This window comes from Dermochelys coriacea, chromosome 3, assembly GCF_009764565.3.
Source record: "Dermochelys coriacea isolate rDerCor1 chromosome 3, rDerCor1.pri.v4, whole genome shotgun sequence".
In the NCBI taxonomy this organism is placed as follows: Eukaryota; Metazoa; Chordata; order Testudines; family Dermochelyidae; genus Dermochelys; species Dermochelys coriacea.
Window position 1 is genome coordinate 567,464 of NC_050070.1, and position 12,348 is coordinate 579,811.

General features: G+C 52.6%; 1 protein-coding gene across 3 annotated transcripts in view; it reads left to right on the forward strand.

The window, feature by feature from the left end:
• The window catches only part of IFT172 (intraflagellar transport 172), a 154,257-nt gene that overhangs the window by 136,585 nt on the left and 5,324 nt on the right, over nucleotides 1-12,348 (forward strand). For all 3 annotated transcript variants that reach the window (XM_038397429.2, XM_043509919.1, XM_038397430.2), the window contains 4 exons: nucleotides 1,038-1,154; nucleotides 1,675-1,785; nucleotides 3,673-3,792; nucleotides 6,372-6,467. In XM_038397429.2, coding sequence (XP_038253357.1) covers nucleotides 1,038-1,154; nucleotides 1,675-1,785; nucleotides 3,673-3,792; nucleotides 6,372-6,467 — 444 coding nt within the window. The remainder of the gene's footprint in view (nucleotides 1-1,037; nucleotides 1,155-1,674; nucleotides 1,786-3,672; nucleotides 3,793-6,371; nucleotides 6,468-12,348) is intronic.

The following is a 12,348-nucleotide window of genomic DNA, read 5'->3' on the forward strand; positions in this document are numbered from 1 at the left end:
AAAAATGATTAAAGGTCTAGAAAACATGACCTATGAGGGAAGATTGAAAAAAATGGGTTTGTTTAGTCTGGAGAAGAGGAGACTGAGGGGGACATGATAACAGTTTTCAAGTACATAAAATGTTACAAGGAGGAGGGAGAAAAATTGTTCTCCTTAACCTCTGAGGATAGGACAAGAAGCAATGGGCTTAAATTGCACCAAGGGCGGTTTAGGTTGGAGATTAGGAAAAAACTTCCTAACTGTCAGGGTGGTTCAGCACTGGAATAAATTGCCTAGGGAGGTTGTGGAATCTGCGTCATTGGAGGTTTTTAAGAACAGGTTAGACAAACACCTGTCAGGCATGGTCTATTTATTACATAGTCCTGCCTTAAGTGCAGGGGTCTAGACTAGATGCCCTGTTGAGGTCCTTTTCACTCCTACACTTCAATGGTTCTATGTCTAAACAGTAATTAAATGCCTGTGGCTGGCCCAGGTCAGCTGACTCGGGCTGTGGGGATGTCAAATTGCTGTGTAGACATTCGGGCTTGGGCTGGAACCTGGGTTCTGGGGCCCCGCAACATCTACACAGCAGTTTTTAGTCTCACAGCCTGAACCCCCCAAGGCTAAATCAGCTGACTCGGGCCAGCCTGGCCATGCCACAGGACTTTTCTTCCAACGTAGACATACCCTGTAAGGTATTTGACTTAGTCCTACATGACATTATGATGAAAAATTTAGCATTATTCAAAATCATTGCAGGCAATAGTAAATGGAGCAAAAGCTGTTTGCATGGTAGATTGCGAGAAGTGCTGAACAGGAAATCTTTGTCTAAGGGGGTGTTTCTAGTGAGGTCCAGAAGGGCTCTGTTCTCTGTCCAGTGCTGTTCTATATCTAGATCAGTGGTCTGACAGAATATATCAAATCACTTGCTGGTAAAATGCCGAAGTGTCACCCAAATGAGTGGAGTGGTAAATCATGAGACGGTGAGCAAGTTCTACAGAGGATCTGGATCTAAAGCCTGGCACAGCCATTGCTTCCTCTCTCTGTTCCTGCTCCAGAATTATAAGGTCCTGCACAAGTATGTCGCTCTGTACGCAACCCACCTCATCCGGGAAGGCAGCTATGACAAAGCGCTGAGTCTGTATGTCCAGCATGGAGCTCCTGCCAACCTGCAGGTAAAGGAGATGTTCAGTGCAGCACCAGGATCCTCTCCAGACCTGGGCCCCAGGCTGGGGCCTTGTGCTCTGGCCCTGCCGCTCTTGCTCTGGGCTATGTCTGTAGGGAAGGTGGTGTAGGACCCAGCTCTGCACCCACAGGGGCTGCTCCATGCTGGGTCTGCGGCCACTTCCCGTTCCCTCTCCCTCCTCTGCAGACGAGGTGGGGAGGAGGCTGAGGATCTACCCCACATGTGTACTGCATGCGGGGACAGGCCAAGGTCCTGCTAGGTACCATTTGTCTTGTTCTTTCCTGGGAGACTCCGGGTTGTAGGGAGAGGCCTGGGGAGGAGCCTACATTGCCAGGGGGCAGTTCTGGGACCACTGCTCCCTGCATACTGGCTGGACACGTCGCTGCAAGATACCGTGCATGTGTGGAGTTGCTGGGACCCCCGTCTGCGTCCCTTGGGCGGCGGGGGGGCTGGAGCTCCCCTCAGCTCCCACCCAGTGCCCAGGACATGTGGCTTCCCCTCTCATGCAGAATTTCAACATCTATAAGCGTCTCTTTGTGGAGATGGTGAACGCACCTGGCATGAACAGCACTGAGGCCTATCCTAGCTGGGCCGACCTGCGCGATGTCCTCTTCAACCTGGTGAGTTTGACCGCGCTGCCCCTGCTGGCGAGATTCCAAGTACAGTGGAGCTCAGAGCTCTGCCCCCTGGCCTCCGGCACTGCTCAGCACCCATGGCTCCCTCTGCCCCCCGCAGCTCAGCGCCCACGGCTCCCTCTGCCCCACGCAGCTCAGCGCCCACGGCTCCCTCTACCCCCCGCTGCTCAGCGCCCACGGCTCCCTCTGCCTGCCCCCTGCTCAGCACCCACAGCTCCCTCTGTATCCCCCCCCGCTGCTCAGCGCCCACGGCTCCGTTTGTCCCCTGCTGCTCAGCACCCACGGCTCCCTCTGCGCCCCGGTGCTCAGTGCGCACGGCTATCTCTGCCTACCCACTGCTCAGCGCCCACGGCTCCCTCTAGCCTACCCACTACTCAGCACCCAGGGCTCCCTCTGCCTACCCACTACTCGGCGCCCACAGCTCCCTCTGCCTCCCCGCTGCTGAGCGCCCACGGCTCCCTCTGCCCCCCCCACTGCTCAGCGCCCACGGCTCCCTCTGCCCCCCCCACTGCTCAGCGTCCACGGCTCCCTCTGCTCAGCGCCCACGGCTCCCTCTACCCCCTGCTGCTGAGCGCCCATGGCTCCCTCTTCCCCCTGCTGCTGAGCGCCCATGGCTCCCTCTTCCCCCTGCTGCTGAGCACCCACAGCTCCCCCCTCTGCTCAGCGCCCACGGCTCCCTCTGCCCCCCGCTGCTCAGCACCCACAGCTCCCTCTGCCCCCCGCTGCTCAGCGCCCACGGCTCCCACTGCCCCCCACTGCTCATCGCTCATTGCTCCCTCTGCCCCCCACTGCTCAGCGCCCATGGCTTTCTCTAACCCTGTCAAGGTTCCTTCCCCACTCTGAACTCTCTGGTACAGATGTGGGGACCTGCATGAAAGACCCCCTAAGATTATTCTTACCAGCTTAGGTTAAAAACTTCCCCAAGCTACAAACTTTTCCTTGTCTTTGAACCTTATGCTGCCACCACCAAGCGTTTTAAACAAAGAACAGGGAAAGAGCCCACTTGAAATCATCTTTCCCCAAAATATCCCCCCAAACCCTACACCACCTTTCCTGGGGAAGGCTTGATAAGAATCCTCACCAATTTGTACAGGTGAACACAGACCCAAACTCTTGGATCTTAAGAACAATGAAAAATCAATCAGGTTCTTAAAAGAAGAATTTTAATTAAAGAAAAGGTAAAAGAGTCACCTCTGTAAAATCAGGATGGTAAATACCTTACAGGGTAATCAGATTCAAAACATAGAGAATCCCTCTAGGCAAAATCTTAAGTTACAAAAAGACACAAAAACAGGAATATACATTCCATTCAACACAGCTTATTTTACCAGTCATTAAACAAAAGGAAATCTAACGCATGTTCTATTTAGATTACTTACTAACTTAACAAGAGTTGTAAGGCTGCATTCCTGATCTGTTCCCGGCAAAAGCATCACACAGACAGATCCTTTGTTCCCCTCCCAACTTCCAGATTTGAAAGTATCTTGTCCCCTCATCGGTCATTTTGGGTCAGGTGCCAGCGAGATTACCCTAGCTTCTTAACCCTTTACAGGTGAAAGGGTTTTGCCTCTGGCCAGGAGGGATTTTACAGCATTGTATACAGAAAGGTGGTTACCTTTCCCATTATATTTATGACAACCCCCCACTGCTCAGCGCCCACAGCTCCCTCTGCCTCCCCCCCACTGCTCAACACCCACGACTCCCTCTGCCCCCCATTGCTCAACATCTCAGCTCCCTCTGCCCCTTCCATCCCCTTCCAGCGCTGCTTAGCACCCACTGCTTCCCTGCCCACCCACCCCCAGCCCTGCCCTACCCGCTCTATGGCCTGGCTGCCACGGCCCCCATGTGCTCACATGCTCCCTCTCTCTGCAGTGTGAGAACCTCATGAAGTCGAGTGAAGTGAACACCCCCGCGCACGAGGAGTTTGAGAACATGCTTCTGATATCACACTACTACGCCATCCGCTCCGCTGCGCAGGGTGTGAAGCAGCTGGTAAGGTCTGCCGTGCCCTCTGTTCGGCCTTCATCCCTGGGATCCATGGGCTGGGGGCCCTGGAGGCAAAACACCTGGTTGGGGCCTTTCCCAGTCCATTCAGCCATTGCAGAGGGTGCTGCCCGGGGGAACATGAGAATGGTGCCCTGGCCCCGCCAGAACCAGGGGTGGCCTTAGGGATCCCTGCCGTGAGAGTGCAGAGTGACATGCTGCAAGCCAGCGTACAGGAGGAGCTCTAGCAGCATGCTAGGAATTCAGCCTTTGGGGAGGGTCCCCTTACCACCCTCTTCACAGGCCTTCCGCCTGACAGGCTGTCATAAATATAAAGGGAAGGGTAACCACCTTTCTGTATACAGAGCTATAAAATTCCTCCTGGCCAGAGGCAAAACCCTTTCACCTGTAAAGGGTTAAGAAGCTAAGGTAAGCTAGCAGGCACCTGACCCACAATGACCAATGAGGGGACAAGAAACTTTCAAATCTGGAGGGGGGGAAAAAGGCTTTTGTCTGTCTGTGTGATACCTTTGCCGGGAACAGATCAAGGATGCAAGCCCTTCAACTCCTGTAAAGTTAGTAAGTAATCTAGCTAGAAAATGCGTTAGTTTTCTTTGTTTTGCTTGTAAGTTTTGAAGTGCTGTAACCTGATACCTTTGTCTCTGATAGCTGTTCCCAGCCTACAGAAAAATCCTTTTCTTAAAACCACTAACACCTCTGCCTCCAGGCAAAGGGACAAAAAAACTCTAACTGCTTTCAGTTAAAAAAAACAAAAAACTCTTCAGGTCTGTGCTTTTGGTTCAAAATGATCTCTGGTTCAAAATGATCCCACCGCTCTGCCACCATGTCAGGGTTCCTTCCCCACTCTGAACTCTGGGGTACAGATGTGGGGACCCGCATGAAAGACCCTCTAAGCTTATTTTTACCAGATTAGGTTAAAAACTTTCCCAAGGCACAAACTTTGCCTTGTCCTTGAACAGTATGCTGCCATCACCAAGTGATTTAGACAAAGAACAGGGAAAGGACCACTTGGAGTTCCTATTTTCCCAAAATATCCCCCCAAGCCCTTACACCCCCTTTCCTTGGGAGGTTTGAAAATAAACAAGATGAGCACAAACCCCTTGGATTTTTAAGACCCAAAAAACCCAATCAGATTCTTAAAAATCAGAACTTTATTAGGAGAACAAAAAAAAGATAAGAGAACAACTCTGTAAGATCGGAATGGAAGATAATCTTACAGGCGGTCAGATTCAAAACATAGAGAATCCATCTAGGCAAAACCTTAAGTTACAAAAAGACACAAAAACAAGAATACACATTTCCTCCAGAACAGCGAATTTACAAGCCAAAACAAAGAAAACTAACACATTTTCTAGCTAGATTACTTACTAACTTTACAGGAGTTGAAGGGCTTGCATCCTTGATCTGTTCCCGGCAAAGGTATCACACAGACAGACAAAAGCCTTTTTCCCCCCCTCCAGATTTGAAAGTATCTTGTCCCCTCGTTGGTCATTGTGGGTCAGGTGCCTGCTAGGTTACCTTAGCTTCTTAACCCTTTACAGGTGAAAGGGTTTTGCCTCTGGCCAGGAGGGATTTTATAGCAGTGTATACAGAAAGATGGTTACCCTTCCCTTTATTTTTATGACACAGGCCTTGGTAACCAGCCATAGATGGACAGACAGTGGGCAAGGGTCTCCAGGGCTGACACTGGGTGGCAGGGATCTGGGCAGGGCAGAGGGAGGGCAGGGCTCTCTGGGGCTCAGACACTGGGTCTTGGGGATCCGGGCAGGGCAGAGAGAGGGCTGGGCTCTCCAAGGCTCAGACACTGGGTGCTGGGGATCCAGGCAGAGCAGTGGGAGGGCAGGGCTCTCCGGCACTGAGACACTGGGGGCTGGGGATCAGGGCAGGGCAGAGGGAGGACAGGGCTCTCCGGCACTCAGACACTGGGTGCTGGGGATACGGGCAGGGCAGAGAGAGTGCAGAGCTCTCCAGCACTCAGACACTGGGTATTGGGGATCCAGGTGGGGCAGAGAGAGAACAGGGCTCTCCAGGGCTCAGACACTGGGTGCTGAGGATCTGGGCAAGGCAGAGAGAGGGCAGGGCTCTCCAGGGCTTGAACACTGAGTGCTGGGGATCAGGGTGGGGCAGAGAGAGGGCAGAGCTCTCCAGGACTCAGCCACTGGGTGCTGGGGATCTGGCCAGGGCAGAGAAAGGACAGGGCTCTCCGGCACTCAGACACTGGGTGCTGGGAATCCGGGCAGGGCAGAGGGAGGGCAGGGCTCTCCGGGACTCAGACATTGAGTGCTAGGGATCCAGGCAGGGCTCTCCGGGACTCAGACATTGGGTGCTGGGGATCTGGGCAGGCAGAGGGAGGGCGGGGCTCTCCAGGACTCAGACACTGGGTGCTGGTAATCTGGGCAGGGCAGAGAGAAGGCAGGGCTCTCCAGGACTCAGACAATGGGTGCTGGGGATACAGACGGGGCAGAGAGAGGGCAGGGCTCTCTGGGGCTCAGATACTGTGTGCTGGGGATCCGGACTGGGTCACTGTCTCTCATACATGGTGGCTCTCAAGGCATCTTTGCCCGCAGGATGTCTTGGCAGCCAAGCTCTCCATCTCCCTTCTGCGCCACACTGAGCTCATCCCCGCAGACAAGGCTTTTTATGAAGCTGGCACAGCAGCCAAGGTAAGAGGCAGCCTGATTCGCAGGAGCCAGAGGCAGCAGGGCCTGGTCCCTGGCTCCCATGGGCTCTCTGTCTGCTGTGGGGGAATCGGTCCTTCTCTGGCAGCTTTCCCTCCCTCCCATCATCCTGCCTGGTGGGCTCCTGCCTCCACCTTCCACCAGCCCCTCGGCAAATGTGGCTGCAAATGCCCCTTCTCCGGGAGTTCTCTATGAGTTTGTATCCCATGGGGGCATGAGGAGAGGGTGACAGGCCTGGCAGGGGAGTGGGTGTCCTCAAATTGAGGAGGGTGGGAGGGTTAGGGAGCGAGGGATGGGTATGGGGCTGTGGGAGTCAGCGATTCCCCCCTTGTTGCACCCCTGGCCCCCACCCCTGATTGGGGACCGGGAGGATCTGGCCCAGGAAAGCTGCCCTCCTATGCCACCTAGGGTCCTTAATTACCTTGACCAGTCCCCGCCCTGGACCTCCTCTGCCATCAATCGCCCCTCCAGCTTCTTTCCCCCCAACTCGGCAGACTGTGCAGGAAGGGTGTGATGGGAGGCGAGCCACAGAGACTGTCAGCGGGGCTTGGGGCACTAGTGTCATCACGCCAGCCGCAGGTTGTGTCTCACACTCTACCTGCCCCCCGGGTGGCTCCTACTGGCGCACTCTAGTAGCAGGGGTATGTTGAACATAAGCCTCCTGTCCGCCCTTGCTGCACAGTCAGTGCATGGCCCACTGGGGCAATGGAGAAGAACGCCACACATGCACTGTGCTCATCAGACCGGAGTGGTGGTGAGTGACACGTGGACTCGTGCACACACTCATAAAATACACCCATGCTGGGATCTCATAAAACTGGGTGACTGGGCAACAAAATGGCAGGTGAAATTCAATGCTAATAAATGTAAAGTAATGCACATTGGAGAAGATAATCCCAACTCTACATATAAAATGATGGAGTCTGAATTAACTGTTACCACTCAAGAAAGATCTTGGCATCACTGTGGAGAGTTCTCTGCAAACATCCACTCGATGTGCAGCAGCAGCCAAAAAAGCGAACAGAATGCTGGGAATCATCAAGAAAGGGAGAGATAAGACAGAAAATATCATGTTGCCTCTATATAAATCCATGGGACGCCCACATCTTGAACACTGTGTGTAGATGTGGTCACCCCATCTCAAAAATACATTGGAATTGGAAAAGGTTCAGAAATAGACAACAAAAATGATGAGGGGATGAAACAGCTTTGATACGAGGAGAGAGTAATAAGACTGGGATTGTTCAGCTTGGAAAAGAGGCGACTAAGGGGGGATCTGATCGAGGTCTATAAAATCATAACTGGGGTGGAGAAAGTGAATCAGGAAGTGTTATTTATTCCTTCACATAACACATGAACCAGGATCACCAAATGAAATTACTAGGCAGCAGGTTTCAAACAAACAAAAGGAAGTATTTTTTTCACACACACCCAGACTATCAACCTGTGGAACTCCTTGCCAGAGGTTGTTGTGAAGGCCAAGACTATAACAGGGTTCAAAAAAGAAGTAGATAAGTTCCAGGAGGCTAGGTCCATGAATGTCTATTAGCCAGGATGGGCAGGAATGGTGTCCCTAGCCTCTCTTTGCCAGAAGCTGGGAGTGAGTGACAGGGGATGGATCACTTGGTGATTGCCTGTTCTGTTCATTCCCTCTGGGGCACCTGGCACTGGCCACTGTCGGAAGACAGGACACTGGCCTAGATGGACCTTTGGTCTGACCCAGTATGGACATTCTTATGTTCCCACTCCTGTATGTTGATATGGGACTTGGCAGCCCCAGGGAGACAAATGGGACGTCAAAACTTCTAAAACCTGAGTGAGTCTGGGAGCCCAGGTCTAGACTCAGGCTTGCAGGGCTCATGGTACAGCGCTAAAAACAGCTATGGAGACAGGTGGGCCCGGGCTCTGAAGCTGTGGTGGGGTTGGGTTTCTGAGCCTGAGCTCCAGCCTGAGCCATAACATACACACAGCTGTCACAGAGACACAGTCCCGGTGCTCTGGAACTGCTCTGTATGAAGCCAGACAGGACTCTGGCATAGCATGCCTCCCCTCACACTATCACTAGGGTAAGAAGAGTTTTCAGCTATGGCCTTTCTGGGTCTGACCTCAGAGCATTCAGGACCCCTATTCTCACCATGCGCTTCCCGCAGTAGGTCCACCTGAACGGGACCCCTGGGAAAGCCAGAAGGCCCCGCCCCCCAGCTTTGCAGTCAGCCGTGACTCTCAGCCAATGTGTAAAACAGAAGGTTTATTAGTCGACAGGAACATAGATCAGAACAGAGCTTGTTAGCACAGAAAGCAGGACCATTCAGTAAAGTCCATCTTGCGGGGATCCAGGCCTGGTGCCCTGGACTCTCCCCCACTCCAAGTCCCAGACAGGAGACTGACTGGCTTCCAGTGGCCTAACTTCCAAAAGGCCTGTTGCCCCTTCTCTGGTCTTTATCTTGCTTCCTGGGCAAAGTGTCACCTGGTCGCATCCACCTCCTGGGTCTCAGGTTACAAAGGGCACCGTCCATCACTTATGTGCAGGCAGCTGGATCTGCCTCACCTGCCCCCGAGGGTCTCAGCAAAAGTCACACCCTTATTCCCACCCTAAACATTGGTGCAGCACGCAGGGAAACTGAGGCACACGCCATATTCATGCAAAACAGTAAGATTCACATCGGCTCATGTACAGCACAACAAGGGGAAAAAACCCACTTCATCACAACAGCTATTTTTAGCTCTGTAGTGCAAAGCCTGCAAGCCCAAGTCCAACGCTTGCTGCTGTGGCCTTTAAAATTCTGTGTTGATGAACCCCAAGTCCTGTGGGCCAGCTCTTGGCTTCAGACATGATCATCCCGAGCCAGGGCTGCAGCAGTGGTTCTTTCCCCAGACATGAATCCCTGGGGCAGAAAGTGGCCACTACTGCACAGCAGCCAAGCTGCGTGAGCCAGTGAGGGCACAGGGGAAGTGGAAGCAGAAGTTAAAATTTGTGGATTTGCAAGTCGGATTTTACAGCTGAAATTTAACAAACTAGAACTGATGTGGAAAACCATTTGTTACTGAGTCCAGGGAGCGCTATCTCAGTATGGTTTGTGCTGGGTTCCTCTCAGGTCAGCTTTGACCTGGGATATTATTTCTCAAATCAGGTACTTGGTTAGTCTTAGCCAATTGACAAGTTTATTAAGTCACCCAGAACCATGGAGGTATGTAATGAACAGGTTTGTGGCTTATGTTCAAATAGAAGATGTTCTAGGCACATATGGACCACACCAGTGTTCTACAAACCCTGGCCAAAGACCAGCATTTAGGAAAAGCAGTTATACTATAAAGCAGTGAAATCACCACTCATCAGCTTTCATATCTCTAATAAGGTTATGACATGTCATGTGATCCTCCAATGAATGAGGGACCACTTGTCTGAAGGTGTTTGGTTTGAAAGGAAAGCTTTCTCTGAAGGTCTCTAAGACCAATGTCCTTGGATTTGCAAAGGGAAAGCATGCATATAGCATTGCTTAGTAAAAATCCCCAAATAGAATTCCTTGAGGGAGAGAGCTGTCACGGACTCAAAGGGTCAGGGCTACACCCCAGCCTGGGAACAGTCCTTGGGAGGGGGCCTTCAGTGGGCCAGACCCTCAGGGGTCTCACTCTTCCTCTGGGGTGAGCCACACAGCCTCACTGCCTCCTGAGACTGGTCCTCTGAGCCTGCAGTCTGCTGCCCCACCACAGAAGTTGCAGGCAGTGAGTCCAGCTGAGACAGATCCTGGGGGAGATGTGTCCTCTCCTCAGGGATCAGTGCCCCTCGCCCAGTGTCTGCAGGGACACTCACCTAGTGCTGTGAAACCAGGTGGGTTTATTATTCACTTGGCACATGACCCAGGCAGCCCATCGGGTGGCCCAGAGAACTGATGGTTACAGCCCAGCACAGCTGCAGTGACCCCCTCGGTTCACGCTCTGTCTGTCTCTCCATCCAACCTCCTTGGTCAGGTGAGAGCCCGACTCCTTTCAGCCCCCAGCTCTTATCCCCCCTCTCACACCTCTCCAGTCCATTGATCTTGAGCTAGGGGATTGTTCAGCTTCCCTAAAGGAGGTGGAGATGTCCATCTCCCTCTGGGTCCTTGGTCGCTATGTGCGAGGTCCTGGCGATTAGATTCACCAGTCTCCTCAGCTGCTCCACTGAGATGGAAACTAAGGCCCACGTAGCCGGGCCACACCCACCCTCTGTCTCTTTGCCTGCCCTGAAAGCAAACAGCTCTTTTCCACCCACTGGGTAATAATGCAGCATATAGGGGAAACTGAGACACAAACAGGACTCATAACAGTATTACAAAATAGTCCCACTGTCGTGTGCAGACTCAGCAAGGAAACATTCAGTTTCTTCTGTTAAAGAACACAGAGTCTGCAATGACATCTCGCCATTCTCAGGCCTGGTAACCCTGGGAGAGTTTGCCCCAGGGCCTGGTCTGAGTGTGTGGTTGCATTTCCATGTTCTGCAGCTGCCTGGGGGCTTCAGCAAGTTCTGAGTTCCCTGTGGGACCTTGATTTATACCAGTATCAGATTTGTGGGGGGCTTTATAACTAGACAGAGGGAAGAGGGACAGTCCCTCCCTGGTTAAATGACTAACAGCAAGGCGGAGATTTTATTCAAACTTGCCATTTTCTATCTCTGAGGGATTGAGACGCCAACTTCATTTATCTGGGATTCCTTCTTCGATGGTGTCTCCCATTTAAGCTGGGCATTGCTGCTCTTCCTTTGTCTTTAGCTAGTAGGAGAGCTAGCATCTGCAATCAGCACAGCAGTGGGTGGCTGTGACTGTGGGTGTGTCCCTGGTTCAAGGGCCAGCAGGAGCTGTAGTAATTAGTAACAGGTTTCAGAGTAGCAGCCGTGTTAGTCTGTATTCGCAAAAAGAAAAGGAGGACTTGTGGCAGCTTAGAGACTAACAAATTTATTGGTAACGTATTCCAGGCATACTTGACATCAGTACTTCTCCCAGAAGGACCTGCTGTCCAAGGTGAAGTCAGAGCTCATCACACCCCTATCGAAGCAGCCAGTAGAGGGGGATGGGGAAAGGCTCAGCAGCCAGCCCTGGAACCCAGACTGCCTCTGCCCCGCCCAAAAGGCCATGCTACAGCAAAGGACTCGGTCATGTCTAGAAGAGCTGGCAGGTGCCAGACCATGTTCTCTGGGGTGGGGGACTGTGTTCCTGCTCCCCAGCTTACCCTGGGCAGGGAGGGGAGACCCAATGGGCACTGATGTGCCTGGCTGCAGGGCCTGCAACGTGACCTGGCTCCAGGTTTGCTGGGTGCAGGGCGCAGTTGTCCTAGAGCAACAGTGTGTCACTGCAGGCTCCTGCTGCTGGCGCTGGGGAAGAGACCGTCTGCACAGCACTGCATGTAGGAAAGGGCGCAAGGTAACCTGCTGCAGCTCAGGAGAGGGCTCTGGGCATTGCTGGGTCAGCGCAGCGAGAGCTCAGCTCAGCATGCACGGGGATCCCAAAGGCAAACGCCATCTGCAGCAGGAAGTTGGGGGTGTTGGGAGAACCTAGTGCCTTCATATAGATCAGTATCGCGGCCTCCTGTGGGCACTGTGTGCAGTGCTGGGTCCCTCATCTCAGACTATTGCAGAACGGGGTTCAGAGAGATTAAAACGATTGGGACTGTTCCCTTAAGAGGTGAATAAGAGGGGATGTGACAGAAGCACTTAAAACAATGGCTGGCCTAGAGAAAGGAGACCGGGCACTTTTGCTCTTCTTGTCTAATAACATAGGAACAAGGGTGCATTAAATGCAATTCAAATGGGGGAAATTCAAACCCAGTGCAAGGGAATACTTTTTTGCACCATGCATTATTAGCTTGCGTAGCTTATCATCTCCACATGAAGTTA